Source organism: Cheilinus undulatus, linkage group 16 (genome assembly GCF_018320785.1).
Source record: "Cheilinus undulatus linkage group 16, ASM1832078v1, whole genome shotgun sequence".
NCBI classification, from domain to species: Eukaryota; Metazoa; Chordata; class Actinopteri; order Labriformes; family Labridae; genus Cheilinus; species Cheilinus undulatus.
Window position 1 is genome coordinate 26,344,531 of NC_054880.1, and position 19,017 is coordinate 26,363,547.

Here is a 19,017-nt window from a genome sequence, read left to right on the forward strand (position 1 = left end):
CATACATTTTTACAACAACTGCAAAAGATACTGCATTGTGTTAAAGAGGCTATTGCATGGATATGTAGAAGGTGCGCCTTGAGATTTTGGCTGAATTTTAAAGCTTGAATAAATTTAAACAGAACTTTAGGCCAAATCTGAGCATAAAGCGACGGCTCAGGCAGGCCACAAAGTCAAGCGCTGTCACAAGTGAGACCAGCTGATCCCACACAAACCCTCAACAGCTAACAGCCAGCTGATTTTCTCTTCGGATAATTGCTCACATGCTGTTTTATTCAAACTGCTCTTCCCTGGCTATGCTCTGCCACTCTCTCTGAAAGCTGCTCTTGCAACCCTCCTCCACCCCAGCTCCTCCTTTATTCTGCTTCTGACTTTATCAAGTTAATTTTGTTGCCATTGAGGCTTGCTCTACTCTGGGTTTTGCTGCCTTCTCCCTGCTTTCTCCTGCTTTCTTTCTTGGCATGGGAAGAGAAGGAAGGTGTGCTGTTCCTGCTGGATGCTTTTCAGGTAGACTTGTGGAAGGGCAGGGGATCCCAGAACAGCCACACCACCAAATATAAATGCTAAAATGAACTAAAATGTTCAACTAAAATTATCCCACTGATACCTTCTAGTTAGTCTTTCTACTGATACCACCCACTTCAAATATTACTTCTTCATGAGCTCTTTGAGTAACTATCAAGTCAAATAAGGCATTAAGAGGCATCAGAGCTGCAGATTTGTCTGCATGAGGGATGAAGTTTCTTCCAGCGGAGATTAAGTGGATTATTGTAATTCTTTTGTGATTTTATCAGGCTGCCTTAGTTTCTAAAGTCTCTACAGACATGTGCTGCAGCATTTTGGACCAGCTGCAAAGAGTTCAGACAGCCTTGCTTATGTGCACTTATCTGCAAAAATGGATTTCTGTATTATGGCTGATGCATGAATAATTCTGGCCCTTTTTGGGGCCCCACAAATTGTTGAGCTGTTGCATGCTTTATGAAACTCAAGGGACTACAAACAAAATCCATACTCTCAACACAAAATTCTTTTATTTGCCCACAGATTTTGCATAAATATGCAAACTTAAGATGAAGTGACCCTAATAGCATTCAGCGGAGATTTCTGAAGAAGAATGAATCTGTTCCAGCTGGTTTGACAGACATGTTTGTCTCTGTGCATTGACAATAACACATCAAAAAGATGTTGAAAATTGTGGACCTAGTTTATCAGTTTGTCTTTCAGTCTTTCAGACTCCTTTCTGCAGGCGCTGGATCTGCTTCCTGTCAGCATCTATGAAGAAAGCAGATTTTAGACTCTCCCACTTTGGCTTTACTTTTCAACCGCAGACGCTTTAATCACTTCTTGTAAACAGTCAGTCATCTCAGGATGCTGCAAGGATTACTCCACAGGGAACCTTCAATACACTTTTCTAATCTGTTTAACTCCTAAATGACTAATGAAATGTCCAAGCAACACCACAGACAGTTTCTGTCAATAAGAAATTACAAATATTGACATAAAGTGACATACTTTCAATGTTTTCTCCTGAGCACCGGATTTGAACATCTCATTTGGCCTGGAGGCTGCTGTTACATTGTGGGGATTAAAACATGAACGCAGTGTGAGCATAACAGAGCTCTGATTTTACTGTAGTTGATGGATTGGAGGCTTTACATAAAACAATCATACAGATAGATCTAAACAGCTGAGCACACAGAAGGTGATATAATAGTGCTACTACAACATCTGGATTTAGTCTCACAGATTGCTCCGTCTGTGGTATGTCAGAGCTCCAGACCCCGCACTCCTGCAGAAGCCCCCTGCTGCCCAACTTTCACCAGTTCCAAATTGTTATTAGGATGCCTGAAATTTGTTAAAACAATACATTAAGCATAGTTCACAAGATTTGTCAGAAGTTTTTGGAATAGCAAAAATGTGTTTATAAATAATAATACATTTACAATTAAATTGGTTAAAATTGAGTTTAAGAGAGTAGCAAAGATGTGCCAGGTGCTTATTAAATGAAAATATGAGGACAATATAAACTATTCAATATGGAGCATCACATAAAGTTAGATAAGAAAAGGCTGAACTTACTGGAGAGCAGCAGTAAATGGGGTTCATACAGCAGCGCATGGCTCCATCTGGTGGTGATGTCTGGTACTGCAGCTGTCCATAAAAAGACCCCTTCTACTAATGGCTGCATCGCCCACTGTTGCACATTGCATTCAGGGTTACCAGGATTCTTCTAGTAACTAGTAACCCACTGTGATTAGGAGCTCTGTTTTCAGAATACTACAATAAAGAGTACTAACAGTAGTATGCAATTTGGGACACACTAAAGGTAAATGTGGGTAACTTCACATTACATCTATTGATAAATTAGGCTAAATGTGGCTAGACTTAGCTGCCTGCTTTATCCACTGCTTTTTGAAATTTTGGTTCAACTCCTCTCCTTGTCAGTTAGATTGTAGTATTTTTACAGGACAATCTGTATAAACTCTTGTTATTTTATGTGTCAGGTTTAGCATCATACTGACTGTGTTTGTTGTGCTATCTCCTTTAGTCGTAACAATCCACAGAATTCCTGCTCTGCTGTCCTCAGTGCCCCCCCCCCCCCCACAAGATTTGAATATTAATATGGAGGATGTTTAAATCTTTACGATTTCAAATCGAAGCAGCTCTGATCTCCTTCTGAGCAGATCAGAGAGCCTAAAATCTCTCAACATATAAGCCAATATATCAGTGCTTTAATTAAGATCAAAGAAAATATGGAGCTCTTTAATATTTTGCAGCAATTGGGTCTTTCCCAGTCAGATGTTATCTAACACAGGAAAAATGTTGAAAGAGAGACAGGAGAAGAATTAGAAGAAGACAGATCCTGAACATCTGTGAACGAATACAGGAATCCTTTAATTTATCTTTCTAGGGGCATTTTGCATACTTCATAAAAAATCAGATATTGTAAGATATATAATTTTCTCACAATACATCAATTTCACCTTTACTTAATTGTGATAAATTGTAAATCATGAGTTACACTGCTGTTCTTAGCCTTAGTTGTAGTGTGGCACTGTAATAAGAAAGAGCATGACAGTATCTTATGAATAAAACATGGATGTGATGTTTTTAGATACTTTTAGCCATACATGTTTAAAGTAAAGAGCTCCTTTGTGTGTGTTGAGGGTGTAATGATATCTTAATCCAGCAGAAGGCAGCACCAGAATGCAGTAATCTCCATTAGGACTTCTTATCCTTTTGATCAGCCTTATCAGCACCTGTTTGAACTTTGACCATGACCCAGCTGTTGTTGTGTTGATGCACTTAAAACCCTAAATGTGCTGAGTAAGGTAATCACCATCAGCCTTTTGTTTTTAGATCCTTTCACCCACTGAGACAGTGTTCCTCTCTAACTCCTGCAAACTGTCATCCAGCATAAACATGTCAGATAAGACGCTTTATCAGGAACACCTCGGTCTGAGAGTCTCTGAAGTGATGGCTGCCAACTTGGCACTGGTGATATTCTGTCTCTGTGTAAAAGTTAACTGGTTTATGTAATCATATTCATCCTTTGATTATTAAAATGTAGGAATCCTGAGACCTATAGGCTCTTGGTTAGGCTTTCAGTATAAGTATTTAGTTTAAGGCTTTTAGGGCTATATTTAAAGTATTTTTTAGGCCTCTTGTTAACCCCTAGGACTCCTGTATAGCATTTAACCTCCAGCAGGAACCCCTTTTGCAAAATATCAGAAATTCCCTAATGAATTAAAGTAAATTCCACAAATTCCCACAATGTGATGGTGGGTATTCAGTAAACACTTATTCAAATTCTGCTTTCAAAACTCAAATAATAAGGAAAGTTAACATACTTTTTACAAGATTTTTTTCATTACTCAATAGCATTCAAAATGTATTTCTTATTCCCCTGTAAAACATTGGCGTAGAAAAGAAAAAAGATTTTCACATCCAGAAAACAGCATTGCAATACTGTAGTGTCACAGGCGCTTGTAAGCTCTACATATCTGTGTGTTGGTGTGACCTGTCACTCTGCAAAACTTTGCCCAAATGTCCCTTAGCAGTACAATTTATATGCCAGTTCCTCATCCCGTCCCCACATTTGCTGCTTGTTTATTTACAGGAGACCAAGGCATCTGAAACCAAACATAAGTTGGAGTTCAAGCCCCCCCTTCCTCTCAGACTAAAATGAGAAATGATAATCCAAAACTATTATTATAGAATCTGGGAATGTGAACTGTTTTGCTTAGGACAGAGGCCCATTTAGTACAACAGATCCATTCAGTATGTCCTTAAATGAGGCTGAAGAAAACTGTATTACAAAGATCTGATCACCAATGTATTTATCCATGTCTGGTTTCCTTTAAATGTCAGTCAATTTTTAACTTAGATCAGATCATTGTGAGGCTCTGCTGGAATCAACTTCACAGGAATTGCGTTGCAAGAAAACAGTGTTGGTTTAGGTCAACTTTCTGTGCAATGTTGACTTTTAAAGCCCTTCAATGACGGATGAAGCCTTTCTTCCCCCCTACGGACGGCCTACATATTGATCAGTTCAACAATACAGTATTTAATGAGTCAGCCTTCTATCAGAATAAGTCAACAGATTTCTGATTGAAATAATCAGCAGTGGCTCTATTTATTGATGTTTCCCTAAATTTGTCTTTTCTCTCTAGCTTATCCAAACATGGACTCTTTGGACTCTTGTGTGGAGTATTAAACACACACTGCTTCACCGAAGCATCACGCCACAACCTTTCTACTCTGACAGCTGGCCTGCTTCGGCCTCTCTCCCTGCTGATTGGTCGGCTGTGTCCTCGTTTTATCCAGGTGAACAGGCTCTCAGCCAATTCCAGAGATGTCCACTAAAAGCCCATGTGTCAGCCCACATGAGAAACCAGGAAATAGTCATGAGTCTTTTCTGCTCTAGGGCTCCAAAAACACACAAACCATCCCTAACCACATCACACTGATCTCTGTGTTTGTGAGAGAAAAGACACTGAAGTCAAAGAAGCTGCGAAGAAATTACTTAGATGTTTATTTAACACAGAAACAAACCTTCTCTTTGTGATACATTTCTTAGTATTTAAAAATTCTTTGAAAATAAAGGCTGTTAAATGGAAAAACATTATAAAACAAACTTCTGATTAATCAAAGATAAGACTTTAAGCTATGCAGCATTATATGACTGTAGGAAGGCTGGATGCTCGCACTCTTGGCCCTTAAGCCTCTTTAGGTTCTGTAGGCTCTTTTTGCCCATCTCTAAACCAAATCCAAAAAAGTTGGGGCGTGTTGTAAAATGTAAATAAAAACACAATGCAATCATTTGCAAATCTCATAAACCCATATTTTATTCACAATAGAACATAAACAATACATCAGATGTTGAAACTGAGACATTTTACCAGTTCATCAAAAATATTATCTCATTTGAATACAATGGCAGCAACATGTCTCAAAAAAGTAGGGACAGGGCAACAAAAGGCTTGAAAAGTAAGGGGTTTCTGTGAAAAACAGCTCAAGGAGCATTTTAGAACTAATTAGGTTAATTGGTCGGTAATATGACTGGGTATAAAAGGAGCATTTTAGAGAAGCAGAGTCTCTCCCAAGTAAAGATGCGCAGAGGTTTACCAATCTGCAAAAAACTGCCTCTAAAAATTCTGGGGCAATTTCAGAAAAATGTTCTGCAATGTAAAATTGCAAAGACTTTGAATATGCCGTGATCTACAGTGCATAATATCATCAAAAGATTCAGAGAATCTGAAGAAATCTGTGTGCATGGGACAAGGCCAAAGGTCAATATTGGATTCTGGTGATCTTTGGTCCTCAAGCGGTACTGCATTGAAAAAAGACATGATTCTGTACTGGAAATCACTGCAGCGGCTCAGGAAAACTTCCAGAAGTCATTGTCTCTCAACACAATTTGCCATCAACAAATGCAAGTTAAAGCTCTATTATGTAAAGAAGAAGCCATATATGATCATAATCACGAAATGCTTCCATCTTGTTTCGGCTGAAGCTCATTTAAAATGGACTCAGGCAAAATGGAAAACTTTATATACTGAGTTTCGTTTTCATCTCCAACACACCAACAAAGGCCCTGCTTCTACTTCACATCCACCATGGAGGGCTACCAGGACCTATATACCTCTAAAATCCTCTTAGGAAAGCCTAAGACCATCTGATGGACCACCATATTAGGAAATAGACATAAAATGACTTAAGGAAAATAACAGTTTAAATCTTGGTCTCATTTTGGTTGTATATTTTTAAGTCTCCTTAATTTCTCTTGAATCAATCTTTATAAAATCTTCATTTTAGGCCCTCTGTTATCCCACAAAGAACATTTTCCCAAGAACCTTGTAGCCTTTAGTAACCTCTGCTTTAACCCACCATTCCTCTCTGTTCATTTCTGCTGCCTTCCATCCACCATTTACAACAAATCTTTCCCTTTCTCAGGACTGATCAGAGTCGTTCAAGTTTGGTTTCTCACTGTTCTGACATTGACCTGGTTTCCTGAAAGCTGCAGTGTTTCTGGGTTAGCTTCAGCTCAAGGCAAAATAGAAAAAAAGACCATCAGAAATGTGTGGCTGAGGCCGCCAACACTCTGTCTGAATATGTTTTTATGGCCTCCAAACAAAGCTGGTTATTCACATGGACAAGAGTGAGAGGGAAAGGAGAACATTGAGTTCAGTTACCATACTCTGAGTCATAGTGCCAATACAGGGAATTGAGCTCCAATACATGACCTATTTTTTTCCTTGATAAACAAGCTCCCACACCAGTTATTAACATCTTTGAGACTTTTAAGGTTGAATGTCTGAAGGCATCCAGGTAGATCTGATAATTACTTGAATATTGATGACTTGAAAGAGTCTTCTTGCTATTTTGCAACACTTACCCTGTAATTTCTATTAAATGCTTAATGTCAGCGTGACTTCATGAGCAAAGTTGCTGTTATTAAGCTATCCACCTACTCATTCTCACAAATTTTGATCAGTACATGCTAATGTTTGGTCATTTGCACATAAAATTTAATGCAAAAGTCTTAAATTCATTATTTTAAGTTGTGATATAACATGCACATCAATGTTTGCAATCCTGGTGGAAACAAGAGGTAATTTAAGGTGTGTTCATATGTAAACCTCAATTTAATCTATATCTTTACTGATGATTTTGACTTTTTTGTAGGGCAAGCAAATCAGTGCAGCAGCCTCAGCGATATTGCAGGCATTTTAATCAACCTCAGCTGGAGGGGAAAGCATTCGATTCACCTGTGGTTCTTCATTCTAGCCCTCATGTATGGTCATGAGCTTCAGCAGTGACTGAAAGAATGAGATCACAGATGCAAGCCTTAAGAGGGTTTCTGTCTCAGCCTCAAAGAAAGACTGAGGCATCCAGATTTGAATTGAGCTTGGAGAAAAGTTGCTAATCCTTCACACTGAAGGAAGCAAGTGGGTGTGGTTCATCTGATGAGGATGCTTCCTGGTCCCTTTCCTGTGGAGGTCTTCTGAACATGCCAAAGTGAGGAAGACCCTCACCTCAGGGTGATCCAGAACTTGCTATAGGGTTTGTACAGTGCCTGTAAAAAAATTCACCTCCTTTGATGTTTTAGCCTTTTATTGATTTTATAAGTTATTCATGGTCAATATAATTTGTCTTTATTTTTTACAACAAATTACACAAAAACATCTTTAATGTCAAACTCAAAACAAATTCTTTCAAAATGAACAGACCTTTTCAAGTCCAGTCACAAATTCTCTATTGGACTAAGGTCTGGGCTTTAACTTGGCCACTCCAGAACATTCACTTTGTTGAATTTAAATGATTTCTGTTTACCTTTCTCTGTATGCTTCAGGTCATTTTCTAGGTTGAAAATAAATCCTCTCCCAAGTCATAGTTCTCTTGCAGACTGAATAAAACTGTCCTCCAGGATTTTCCAATATTTGACCGCATTCATTTTACCCTCTACTTTTACAAGTCTTCCTGGACTGGCTGCTAAGAAGCATCACCTCAGCATGATGCCTCCACCATCGTGCTTCACAGTGGAGATGGTGTCTTTGTGATGATGGACAGTGATTGGTGTCCACCAAACACAGCATCTTGTCTGATGGTCAAAAGCGCCATTTTGGTCTCATTAGACCAAAGAACTTGACCATGGAGTCTCCTAAATGCCTTTTAACCAACTCTAGTCAAGATTTTACACAAGTTTTCTTATACAGTGACTTTCTCTTTGCCACACTCCCATAAAGCTTTGACTGATGAAGAACCCAAGTAACAGTTGTTGTATTCAGAGTCTCTCCCATCTCAGCTGCTGAAGCTTGTAACTCCTTCAGAGTAGTCATGGGTGTCTTGGTGGCCTCTCTCACTAATCTCCTTCTTGCACAGTCACTCAGTTTGTGAGGACGGCCTGATCTAGGCAGATTTACACATTCCTTCTATGTCTTGATGGATTTAACTGAACTCTGGAGGATGTTCAGTGCATTTGACATCTTTTTGTATTCATCTCCTGACTTATACTTTTCAATAACCTTTTCTCTGAGTTGACCGGAGTGTTCTTTTGTCTTCATGATGTAATAGTAGCCAGGACTACAGAATATTAACCAGTGACTGGATCTTCCAGACACAGGTGTCATACTACAATCACTTGTGGCACGTTAGGTCAATCACTGTAAAGGAGGCAAATATTTTAGCAATCACGTATTTTACATTACATATTTTGTTTAACTGACATTACTTTGTAGAAACCTGTTTTTACTTTGACATTAAAGAGGGTTGTTTTTGTAACTGAAAAAGTAAGGGTCATCCTACATAAATATGAAGAAATCTAGAAATGTTAGGGCTGACCATAAGGTCTAATGACCTTTGACTTTGTACCGCCAAAATAAATTAAAAAAATATTTTAGTTCATCCTTGAGCCAGAGTGGACATTCGTGCAAATTTTGAGGAAAATCTCTCAAAGCTTTCTTGAGAACTTGTGATCACAAGAAAGGCCTGCATGAATGGACAGGTAGACGGATATAGATAACTCTGGCTATTTCTGGCAAAGACGGATAACAAAGTTGTTAGTTACAAGCAAAATGTCATCATATTATCAGAATAATGTTTTAATTTCACACAATGTTTAGTCAATATGATAAAAACATATTACCTTTCAAGAATATTGTCAGAAGACTTACCCAGACTGAAAATTATGCATTCAGTTGTACTAAAAATTTACAACCTTTTTACTCTTTTGAACAACTTCAAAAGATGCTCCTCTAAAGTTGCACAAAACTAAATTTAAAATGTATTATAAACATTTCATCAAAGATGTGAAAAAATCTTCCACATTTTGGTGTAAGCAACCAACCAGTCTCCTTATATTCCTCTTAAAATCGATACATCCACGAACCATAAAAACTATTAACTAATCCTTGCAAAAGGAGTATTTTTTTATAATAAAACTTCAACTCTATTCTTTTATTTCCACAAACTTCAGGGGTGCTATGGGGGAAGTTGACAGATATTGTTCACAAGTCCATTTTCAAGCACACATACAGCAATGAGAAAACGCAGCAGTGTACAAAGAACAAGGATAAGCAGGAGGAATTTTTTTGTAAGAGTAGAAACATATCTAACTCTTCCACATTCAGTGATATGTTCTCAAATGTCAGACTTACAAGAATCCTTGGATTTTTCAAAATAAAGAACAAGCATGTGGAGATACAGTCAGAGAAACAATTCCTCAGCTACCATCATGTTTTTAAACTCATTTCACTGTGAAATTTAAATCTGTTCCCCTGACTTGAATTCCTGATTCGTTCCTGTCCTATTCTGCCCTTTTTTGGCCCTTTGTCATCTTTGTTTTTTCTCGAATTATCTGATCGGATCGTACCTGTGCTCCAGAAGTTCTGCTGATCCACGTTGCATAAGAGCCGAGGTCAGTCAGAGGTGCTCATGTCCAGTATTTATGCCATGGGTCATCCTGGCTGTGAATAGAGCTGTGATGTGAACAGAGGCTTATCCTCCAACTACCAGAGGATTCAGACATGCAGCTGACTGTCTGCAGTGACAGGCCCAGACAGGCCTATGCCAATAGTTACTGGATGAGCCTTATGTCATTTGAATAATGTTAATGAAAAATTAAGTCATGGCATCCACATTAGTAAGATATTTTTATACAAAGCTGTCCATGGAAAAGAAAAGGGTTCCTAAATCCAGTATTCTTATAGGAAACACAAATCTAACAAAAAAGAATTAAAGCTACAACATGCAACTTTCCCATCTTGAAAAGGACATTCTCAGTCAATCTTACTGTACGATGATTGTCAACACCATGTAACTTTGATAGCAGGCTGTGGTTCCTTTGCAAGATGGGCGTACAGTTTTAGAGCACTAGTTCACACACCAGCCTTCAGCTCAAAGAAGCCAGTTCACCCATCAAAGATCTGTTTCACAAAGCACCTTGGGTTAACAGCTGTTTTAAAACTGGGTCCTTGATGGCTGTGTAACAGTTTGACAGATTAACAGCTTGATTTTCTTTTTAGCATGCATGTTAAATAGTCAGGGGTTTCAGACTGCTTGCTAGCTTGTTAGCCGCATCTCAGGTGCCAAGAATCTAGAGAATAAGAGGCTCTTATTTTTACTATGAGCTGCAGGCATCTCTCGGCCAAAATAGACAGGAAAATGACAAATAGAGAGCCATATCGACCCTGTTTTAGCAGGTATGTATGTCATGGAAAGATAAGTACAGTGTATTTACACTTCCTGTTAGTGCTTTTCAGAATTGAAGTCAATTTTGGTATTTCTGTGGAGAAACTCCCCTCATTTGAAGAGAATGCTTTGATTCTGACTTTTTCCCTGTTTAGTACATCTCTAGCTGTAATTCCAGATTTTACTTTTTATGTACATTTTTTAATGAGTCGATTTAAATCGTAACTTTTTTCACCTTAATCCCTACCCTACCTCTGTTATCTATCTAGTGCTGATGATGTTTGCTCTAGAGGTTGAATTGCATAATTTTTGCCCCAGATTGTGTAGATTTTTTGTCATTAAAAAAAATCAAATTTTTATTTAAAATTGCTTGAAAATAATGCAATTCGCTGTCTTATGGGTAAGAAAATTCTGGGAAAGCATGATAGTGATTTAAGAGAGAAAAAAATCATAATAAGCCAAAACTTGTTATTACAAAATCTTAATGACATAATCTTCCAATTCAAGATTATTCATGTCTACCTTAAGAGTGATCAAATGTGATTTATGGAAAACTTAAGATCTTGTGTTTATTGCCCTAAAAAATACTGATGAGCCAGTTTTATATGAACTTCTTTTTTTAAGCTGGTCCTTTCATTCTGCGTGGTCCAGAGTGGGATTTCTGTTTCTGCTTCATATCATCAGACATTAATGTCAACAAATATGAACTGAAATGAAGTGCTCATCTTTATTTGAATACAGCCTTCATCAATATTTACATGTCGTCTTTGTGCTCAGCTCCGTTCCCTGGAGACAGAAACATTCGGCTGTCACGTCTCGAGCCACGCCCCCTTGTGATGGTGATACCGGATGTGTCAAGCTTTGCATGGCAGAAAAAAGCGAGAGGTTTCAAAATAAAAGCGTCACAATGTCCTGCTTTCTAAATTCAGAAATCGGAGCTCTAAATTCAGTGTATATTCATTGTATTTAAAAACATATGTAAAAATGGAAAGGAGTACTGGGACTTAAGGGTATCCTTAAAAAAAAGAGAGATTTAGGAAAAGCATTGGAAATATTACTTTAGAATTAGACTAACATATAAAAGTATATCAGTATAAGACAATTATGAAGATTTTTTTTAAAATGCATAGCTGTTGTGTATATTCATTTTTAGAAAGTCAGCTTTTCAAGTGAAATAAAGAGTGACAGAAAATAGCAACTGTGGAAATAATTTAGTAAACGGTAAATGCACAAACATTTGAAGTGACATCATTGAAGCAATAACATATCCAAGAGGTATTTTTGCAGGATTAAACCAATTTTACTTTTCTTTTTAAACTATGGATTGCACCATTTTGATACACTGACCAGCATACAACCTTTCTCTTTCACTTCAACAAGGTTGAGCTACAAAATGAACAACACAGACATGTTTTTAAACATGGCTAAGTAAAAATTAAAAATGGCAAACAACCCAACATGAAGAATCTCCTGCATGACAAACATTATTTTTTTTTCTTTTATTATATTCATCAACCTTTCTGCTATTGACAGAGAAAGACACCCTGGAAATGAATCATATATAAAAATCTGTATAGATTTGTACTACATGCCATTTGCATTATTTTCACTTTTACTGGTAAACCACTGTTTTCTTTCCAAAATCTGCTTAAGCTATATTTCGTTATTTTTACCCCAGTAAAACGTCCCAATGTCCCCATACCAGTACTTGCTGCTGTAGCTGTTCACTGTTAGTCAAATTTGCTGCCATATCAATTACCTGTTAGATAAACAGGTTTCAATCACGGGATTTGAAGACTTTTTGTACCATGAACAGTTTTGTGTTGTGAGTAGCTGTAGAGCATTTTGGTTTAAATTAAGAGTAATGGCGCAGGGAACCCAAAATGTAATGTCCTCATATGAGGATGCTGGGGGGCTTTCTTGGACTTTGGTTGAACTTTAACCTGTGTTATTTCGGGCCTATTTGTACTTGTTCAATAAAGGTAAAGTTGGTAAATCTAATCCAAGCTATATGAAATACAACAAGGCTAACTCTTTACACGTACGTTGGGTGTAATTTTCTTCCATTTTTTTTTTAAATTAACACTACCTTTATTTTGAAGAACAATATTCAGCGTTCCGGCTGTTATCCTGGTCTAAATCTTTGTGACTTGACGCACGTGACGTTGGGATAAAATGGTTTGAATTGACGTGAACGTGTCGCTGTCAGATGAGTGCGACCTGTGGACATCATCACACATCATCCTACAGGAGAGCAAAGTTTACAGAGGGCCACTTTATCAGACCCGACCACACAAACAGGATTTATAGGAGAGGCTGAGACGGGGGCTGAGGCTGCGCGAGGAGCCGGCTTGTGCAGCATGTAGGACCGAAGAAGAAGAAGAAGACCATTGAGGTACGTACATGTCTGGTATCAGCTGAGACTGGGATATATAGTCTATGGGATTTTAATATAGGCTATAGGAGTTTGTTTCTAAACGACATCGAGGGACAGTGTCGTTTCATATCCATGTGCTTCGTAAAATAACGTCAACAGGCTTCATCCGGTCATTGGTGTGTAAAATGTTCAATGAATTAATTCAATAAGAAAATAGATGTCAGACCTATTTCTAAGACATTATTAGGTTTACAGTGAGAGCCAATTACAACGATGTGCTTATTGATGACAAGATCATCAGTTTGAAATGCTAAGTCTACTGTCATTTTATTTCAGCCAAATATTGGGCAATTTATTGTTTCTAATCATACAAAATTGCTGGAAAACTCCCTCACAATGTCTAAATTGCACAAACATGTTGGCAACATTTGGAAATATACTGAAATGAGAGCTACTTGTCAATTCCGCCCATTTTTCCAAATGTTTTTAACGTCTTTCTGCAATTTGACAACTGCTCTCTCCCTTTCTCTCCTATGAATTTGACTGAAGATCTCCTGTGATTTTTGGTTGGGAAGGATTTTAGAAATGTTTTCACAAAAAAAGTGATGAAAAATCCAAATATAAAAAAAAAAAAGCTGATTGGATTGATCCTAGCCCTTTTTAGAAACACTACACCGGTGCCCTGTTATCAGCCTGTACATACTAAAGTAAAAAAACAATATCAATCTGCCATTAACAGTATGTACATAGGCTTTATGTGTTCAGCTTCATCCCCTCTTGCTATTTATTTTATTCTACTGAAGGAGCATTGATATAATTGGAGAAAATCAAAAGATGCTGTTTGATACCAAAGCAAGACCAATAGAAGTCCTAAACCTCCAATACTGGATAATTTTAGTTTTTGTCTAAATTGGTGGTTTTCAAAGTTTATTTGCCCAAAGCATTCTAAGATCAAGCCAAAATGTCTAAGCACACCATATCCATATCCATTCAAAATAGCCTATTTAACATATGTATCTTTAGTTTATGTGTTTTAAAGTGAATCTAAGAGCAGCCCAATATCAAGCACTATAATTATTCATATCAGTCCTCTCCATTTCATTATTATCATCTTAGCTTCCAGTGCTTGTATGTTTAGTCTTTTGTCAGCATGGCAAACAAGTTTGAGATGGATTTATGGCTGGGACAGCTTTAAATTGTTCTCATTCATCTACACCCCCCCCTCTCTGAATCTCCCTCTATCCCTTTACAATCCCAGCACAGCTCTGGTAGATGGCTGTACAACCATCTCTCATCAGGGAGTCTGGTTCTGCTCAGACTTTCTGCCACAAGCAGAACAAATGTCAAAAATTTGTATTTCAGTCAGAACCACTTTGTCGAGCAACACACATGATTTGCGACTTTAAGTAAGTCTTTATTAGCAGTTATACTTTAGCACTTAGTGCTGTTATTTATATTTGGTGGTGTGACTGTTCTGGGATCCCTCTTCCCATCTATGAGTCTACATGGAAAGCATTAAGCAGGAACGACACATGTTCCTGCTCTTTCTATGCTAAGAAGGAAAGAATAAGGCAATAAGGCAAGAGCAGAGTGGGCATCGATGACAACAGAATGACATTGTTTACGTCAGAAGCAGAATGAAGGAGTAGCTGGGGTGGAGGAGGGTTGCAGAGAGAGCAGCAGACCATAGCCAGGTGTATCAAGCCAGGGGCCGGAATGTGAATTTTTCCCCCTAAATCTTTCAGCCATAGTCTGTATGCAAACAGGAAGTCGGTCGAGTTTTAGACAGAACAAAAATTCAATATGCCACAAGAACAGTTTACAATGCAAAATAGTGGAATTTCAAATGCAGCAAAGAGAAGATTTATCATAATTATTTGTAGATTTTTTTTATTTATTGCAGTAAAAAAAGTAATTAGCAGCATTAATTTTTATGTGTTTTTTTTAATGCTCTATGTTTTGTTTTTGGCTCTGTGAAACACTAAACTCATATAAAAGGTTACAATGGCATTGTGAAAACCATTTGATATTTCTTTACAGAAAATAATATCCAGTATATAACTTCATGCATTGCCATACAGCTCAAAAAATGTAGGTATGATTTTTGGTCCATGTCCCCAGCCCTACTATCAGCTTTAATGATCCACTCATTGTGAGAATTAAGGTCAAATCTGTGTGACCCTCTTTCTGCTGTCTGTTTTTCAGCTCCTCCTTTCTGTTCCATCTCTCCGCTCCTCCGATCGCTCTGATCAGATCCTCTCCAGATCAGGAGCCATGGGTGGGAGTCTGGGCTGCCACCGCTCCATCCCCAAAGACCCCACAGACTTCAGCTGTGGGAAGCGTAAATTCAGCGCGGCGTGTAACTTTGGCCACATCCTGGTGAACCAGGAGCGGCTAAACATCAACACGGCCACCGAGGAGGAGCTCATGACTCTACCAGGAGTCAACCGCACTGTAGCCCAGAACATCGTGGAGTACCGGGACTGTATCGGTGGCTTTAAGAAGGTGGAGGACCTAGCTCTTGTGAGTGGGATCGGAGCCACTAAACTGGAAGTGATCAAACTGGAGATCTGCGTCTCCAGCAGGACCAGCTCCTCTCAGCACTCCCCGTCCTCTCTGCGTAAAGACCTAGACCACCAGTCCAGCACTGGCATTAACATTAACACTGCCACCCCAGCACAGCTCATGAGCATCCGGGGCATCACGGAGAAGATCGCCAAGAACATTGTGGCATACAGGACAGAGCATGGTCCTTTTAAGAGCATCGAGGACCTGGTGAGGGTGAACCACATCAACAGCTCCTTACTGGACAAAATCCGCTTCCAGGTCAGTGCTCACTTTAGATCTAGTCTTAGACCCTGTTTACACCTTACATAAAGATCCTTGCTGAGTATTTGGACAGCAAGTGATAATCCTTAATGCTAGATGTGAACACTCCTTAGTGTGTATGACTGTGATTTGATTTCTGATAGCTCAGACTCCATACAGAGGTGGTCTGAGATGCTTTCATCAAGACTGAATTGGTAATATAGGTACTCACATGAACTGGCACATTAAAGACGGTCACATCTGCTGGCATAATTTGCAGTAGTACACCAATAAGCAAGACTGTTGTCAAGTAGACTGAAAGGAGACTAAAATAGTGCTGGACTGTTGGATGTTCAAAATCCATGATATAGTGCCTGTAAAAAGTATTTAACCCCTTGGATGTTTTTCCCTTTCATTGATTTTATAAGTCAGTCATGGTCATTATGATTTGGCCTTTTTGACCTAAACAAATCTCTACTGTCAAAGTGAAAACAGATTGTGTTGGAGTGTTGATTAAGTAAAAAATATGTAATGTAAAATAAGTGATAATTATTGACCCCTTCAAGTCAGTCTTCAGTAGATCCACCTTTGGCTGCAATCACAGCACTGAGTCTGTGTGGAAAGTGAGTGAGTGAGTGAGCTTTGAGTGAGCTGCTTTGACCTTACAGTGAGGAACAGACTACTTTTGACATGGCGTGCTCTTTGCAGCGCGTATCAGTACGATTCTGCATTTTTCTTTGGATAAAGAGATTTTTGAGATTGTCAGTGGATTCTTTTTGAAAACCAAGGAGGAAAACCCCTGTTTAAAAACATGCCCATCTACATGTGGACTAGGTCAAAGTAGGAATAGGGATGATTCAGCTACATGCTAAGAGGCTAGCTATGCATCATAAGGTTAACATAAGTCATCTCGTTAAGTTATAAGATTTGTCTCTGTCATCAGTTTTTTCCTTTGAATTTTCAGTAGCCCACCACAACAATTTTACTGTTGTTTGGCTAACAAAAAGTAAATATTTTGCAAAAGATTTTTTAGTCAAAGATCAGTTTTTCGCTTGTTAGAAATTATGATGGAAAAAGATTTCTGATGAACATTTTTCATTCTATATTTCACTGATGAAATCAACTATGTTCCAGGTTTTCGTGGAGCGCTCCAGAGCGCCGTCTACCAACACAAATGGAGGGCTCACCTGCACCACCAAGTCCCACCCAAGCCCGACGTCATTCAGCCTCATGAGCGACGACCTGGATCTACCCCCCGGAGGACCCACCCAGATTATCTCCGTGCGGCCCAACCTGGAGCCTCCGTCCGGCCTGCGTGATGGGAAACCGGTGGTTAGGCTAGCCACCTGGAACCTGCAGGGATGCTCCTGCGACAAGGCCAACAACCCCGGGGTCAAAGAGGTGGTGTGCATGACACTGCTGGAGAATGAGTGAGTAAATTTCAGCTATGCTTAATTTTTTCATTCATAATTAATTTTGATTAGTGATGGAAAAAATCAGCTGGATTTGGGAGTGAGGTGGAGTCAGATGTTGCAAACAAATTCTAACATGAAAACATGATCTCTCCATTGCTGGCAAGCACTTTTATAAAGGCAAACTAGGCAACTTAAAGCCTACTAATTGACATAAATGTGCTAAATGTAGACCAACACAAGGCCACCCATAAGGTGGGAGTCCCTTCCCTCTGATCACTCTGTCCCATCAACAAAACTCTGCATAGATCTGTCAGCTGGCCTAGCCACATCAGGAGCCAAATACTGAAAGCATGATCCATCCCATTTTTAAGAAATGATGATCAAATTTGATTTCTTTATCTTAATACCGGCTATTATATTAATACACATTTTAATGTTGCTGTAAAATGTTGTGTCTTTGGAGATGTAAACCATTCTATTTTGAATGGTCGGGACCTTTTTATTTGTAATATTAATGTCCCAGGCGTGTCTGTTGAACTTACCATTTGTCCACTAATGTTTGACTGCGTATAGCCATCCTTGGATTGGCGCAAATATTGGCATTCAAAAAAAGAGGAGTCAGAGAGAGTTGGACAGGATGTTTGAGCCAGGGTTTGTATGGCATGTGTCTGTAATAATAGCAACATGCAGCTAGTGTGCTCACTTTGCAAAGTGTCTCTGTTGGTTTGTCTAGGGGTTTAACACAAGCTGTGAGCAATGATTGATCAACTTGGTTTGGCTTTAGTTCTGCAGAGCTTCATGGTGTAACAGCTTAAAAGACTGTTCCCAGCTGTGTTATAACTCATGGCTCGCTTGTTTTAAGTCCATGATGGTTTGAAAAACCAGGCGGTAGTGTTCAACGAAGCTAAAGAAGCAGCTGTAAACACAGTAGTTGGCACCTCTGCGAAAACTAAGTCAAATTTATCAAAACCATGCTACTTCCAACAAGATTTTCACAATAAAAGTCCGTAGTATTGTAGTTGTATTTTGATCAAGTGCTTTTATTGTGACTGCCCACATCAGGAAATGTGCTGCTCTTGTGGTTATTTTTGCCCAGCCCCACAAACATCCTGAGTCTGCCACTGCTTTATAGCGTGATATCCGTTTTTACAAAGAGAAAGTAAAATGACATTATATTTCGGCATATACTCAATACAGAATTTACCACAGATGTAAGGTGCTGGAAAAGCTTGAAAGTTCACTGTAAAGGTGCTTGAAAAGTACTTTAATTTGACCTTGGTATAGGTACAAACCATGGTTAAACTTTTTCCAGTCGGCCCCAAACACTAATCAAAGCCTGGTCAATCTGGTATTTATTAGCCAGGAGGCTAGCATCAATGGTAATCTGACACACACGTATTAATACTATTAAAGCACACATGAAGAGGGCCCCTTTTCTGGACTTCTCAGGAACCCAGTAAATGGTGGCTGGGGACCAAACCATTTTCTGACAGGCCTAGACCAACAGTTGGGTTCACTTAGGTTTATTCAGGTTTTTAGTGTCATCATTGATGATGTAAAGGTAGTGTAAGACAACTGAAAACATGGTGTTCTGAAGAAACCAGTTTTACATGATTCTCTCTTTTGTGTGTTATGCAAATATCATCTTGAATCTGTACTAACTGTATAGATTAACAACTTTACTCAATAACAAACCAGTTTGGCTGGTAGTAGACCAGAAACTCT

General features: G+C 38.7%; 1 protein-coding gene across 1 annotated transcript in view; it reads left to right on the plus strand.

Moving 5' to 3' along the window:
• Positions 1–12,877: 12,877 nt before the first annotated feature.
• The window catches only part of eepd1 (endonuclease/exonuclease/phosphatase family domain containing 1), a 41,425-nt gene continuing 35,285 nt past the window's right edge, over positions 12,878–19,017 (plus strand). The window contains exons 1-3 of the mRNA XM_041809962.1: positions 12,878–13,087; positions 15,275–15,895; positions 17,012–17,307. Of these exons, the coding sequence (XP_041665896.1) occupies positions 15,344–15,895; positions 17,012–17,307 (848 nt within the window). The 5' untranslated portion in view covers positions 12,878–13,087; positions 15,275–15,343. The remainder of the gene's footprint in view (positions 13,088–15,274; positions 15,896–17,011; positions 17,308–19,017) is intronic.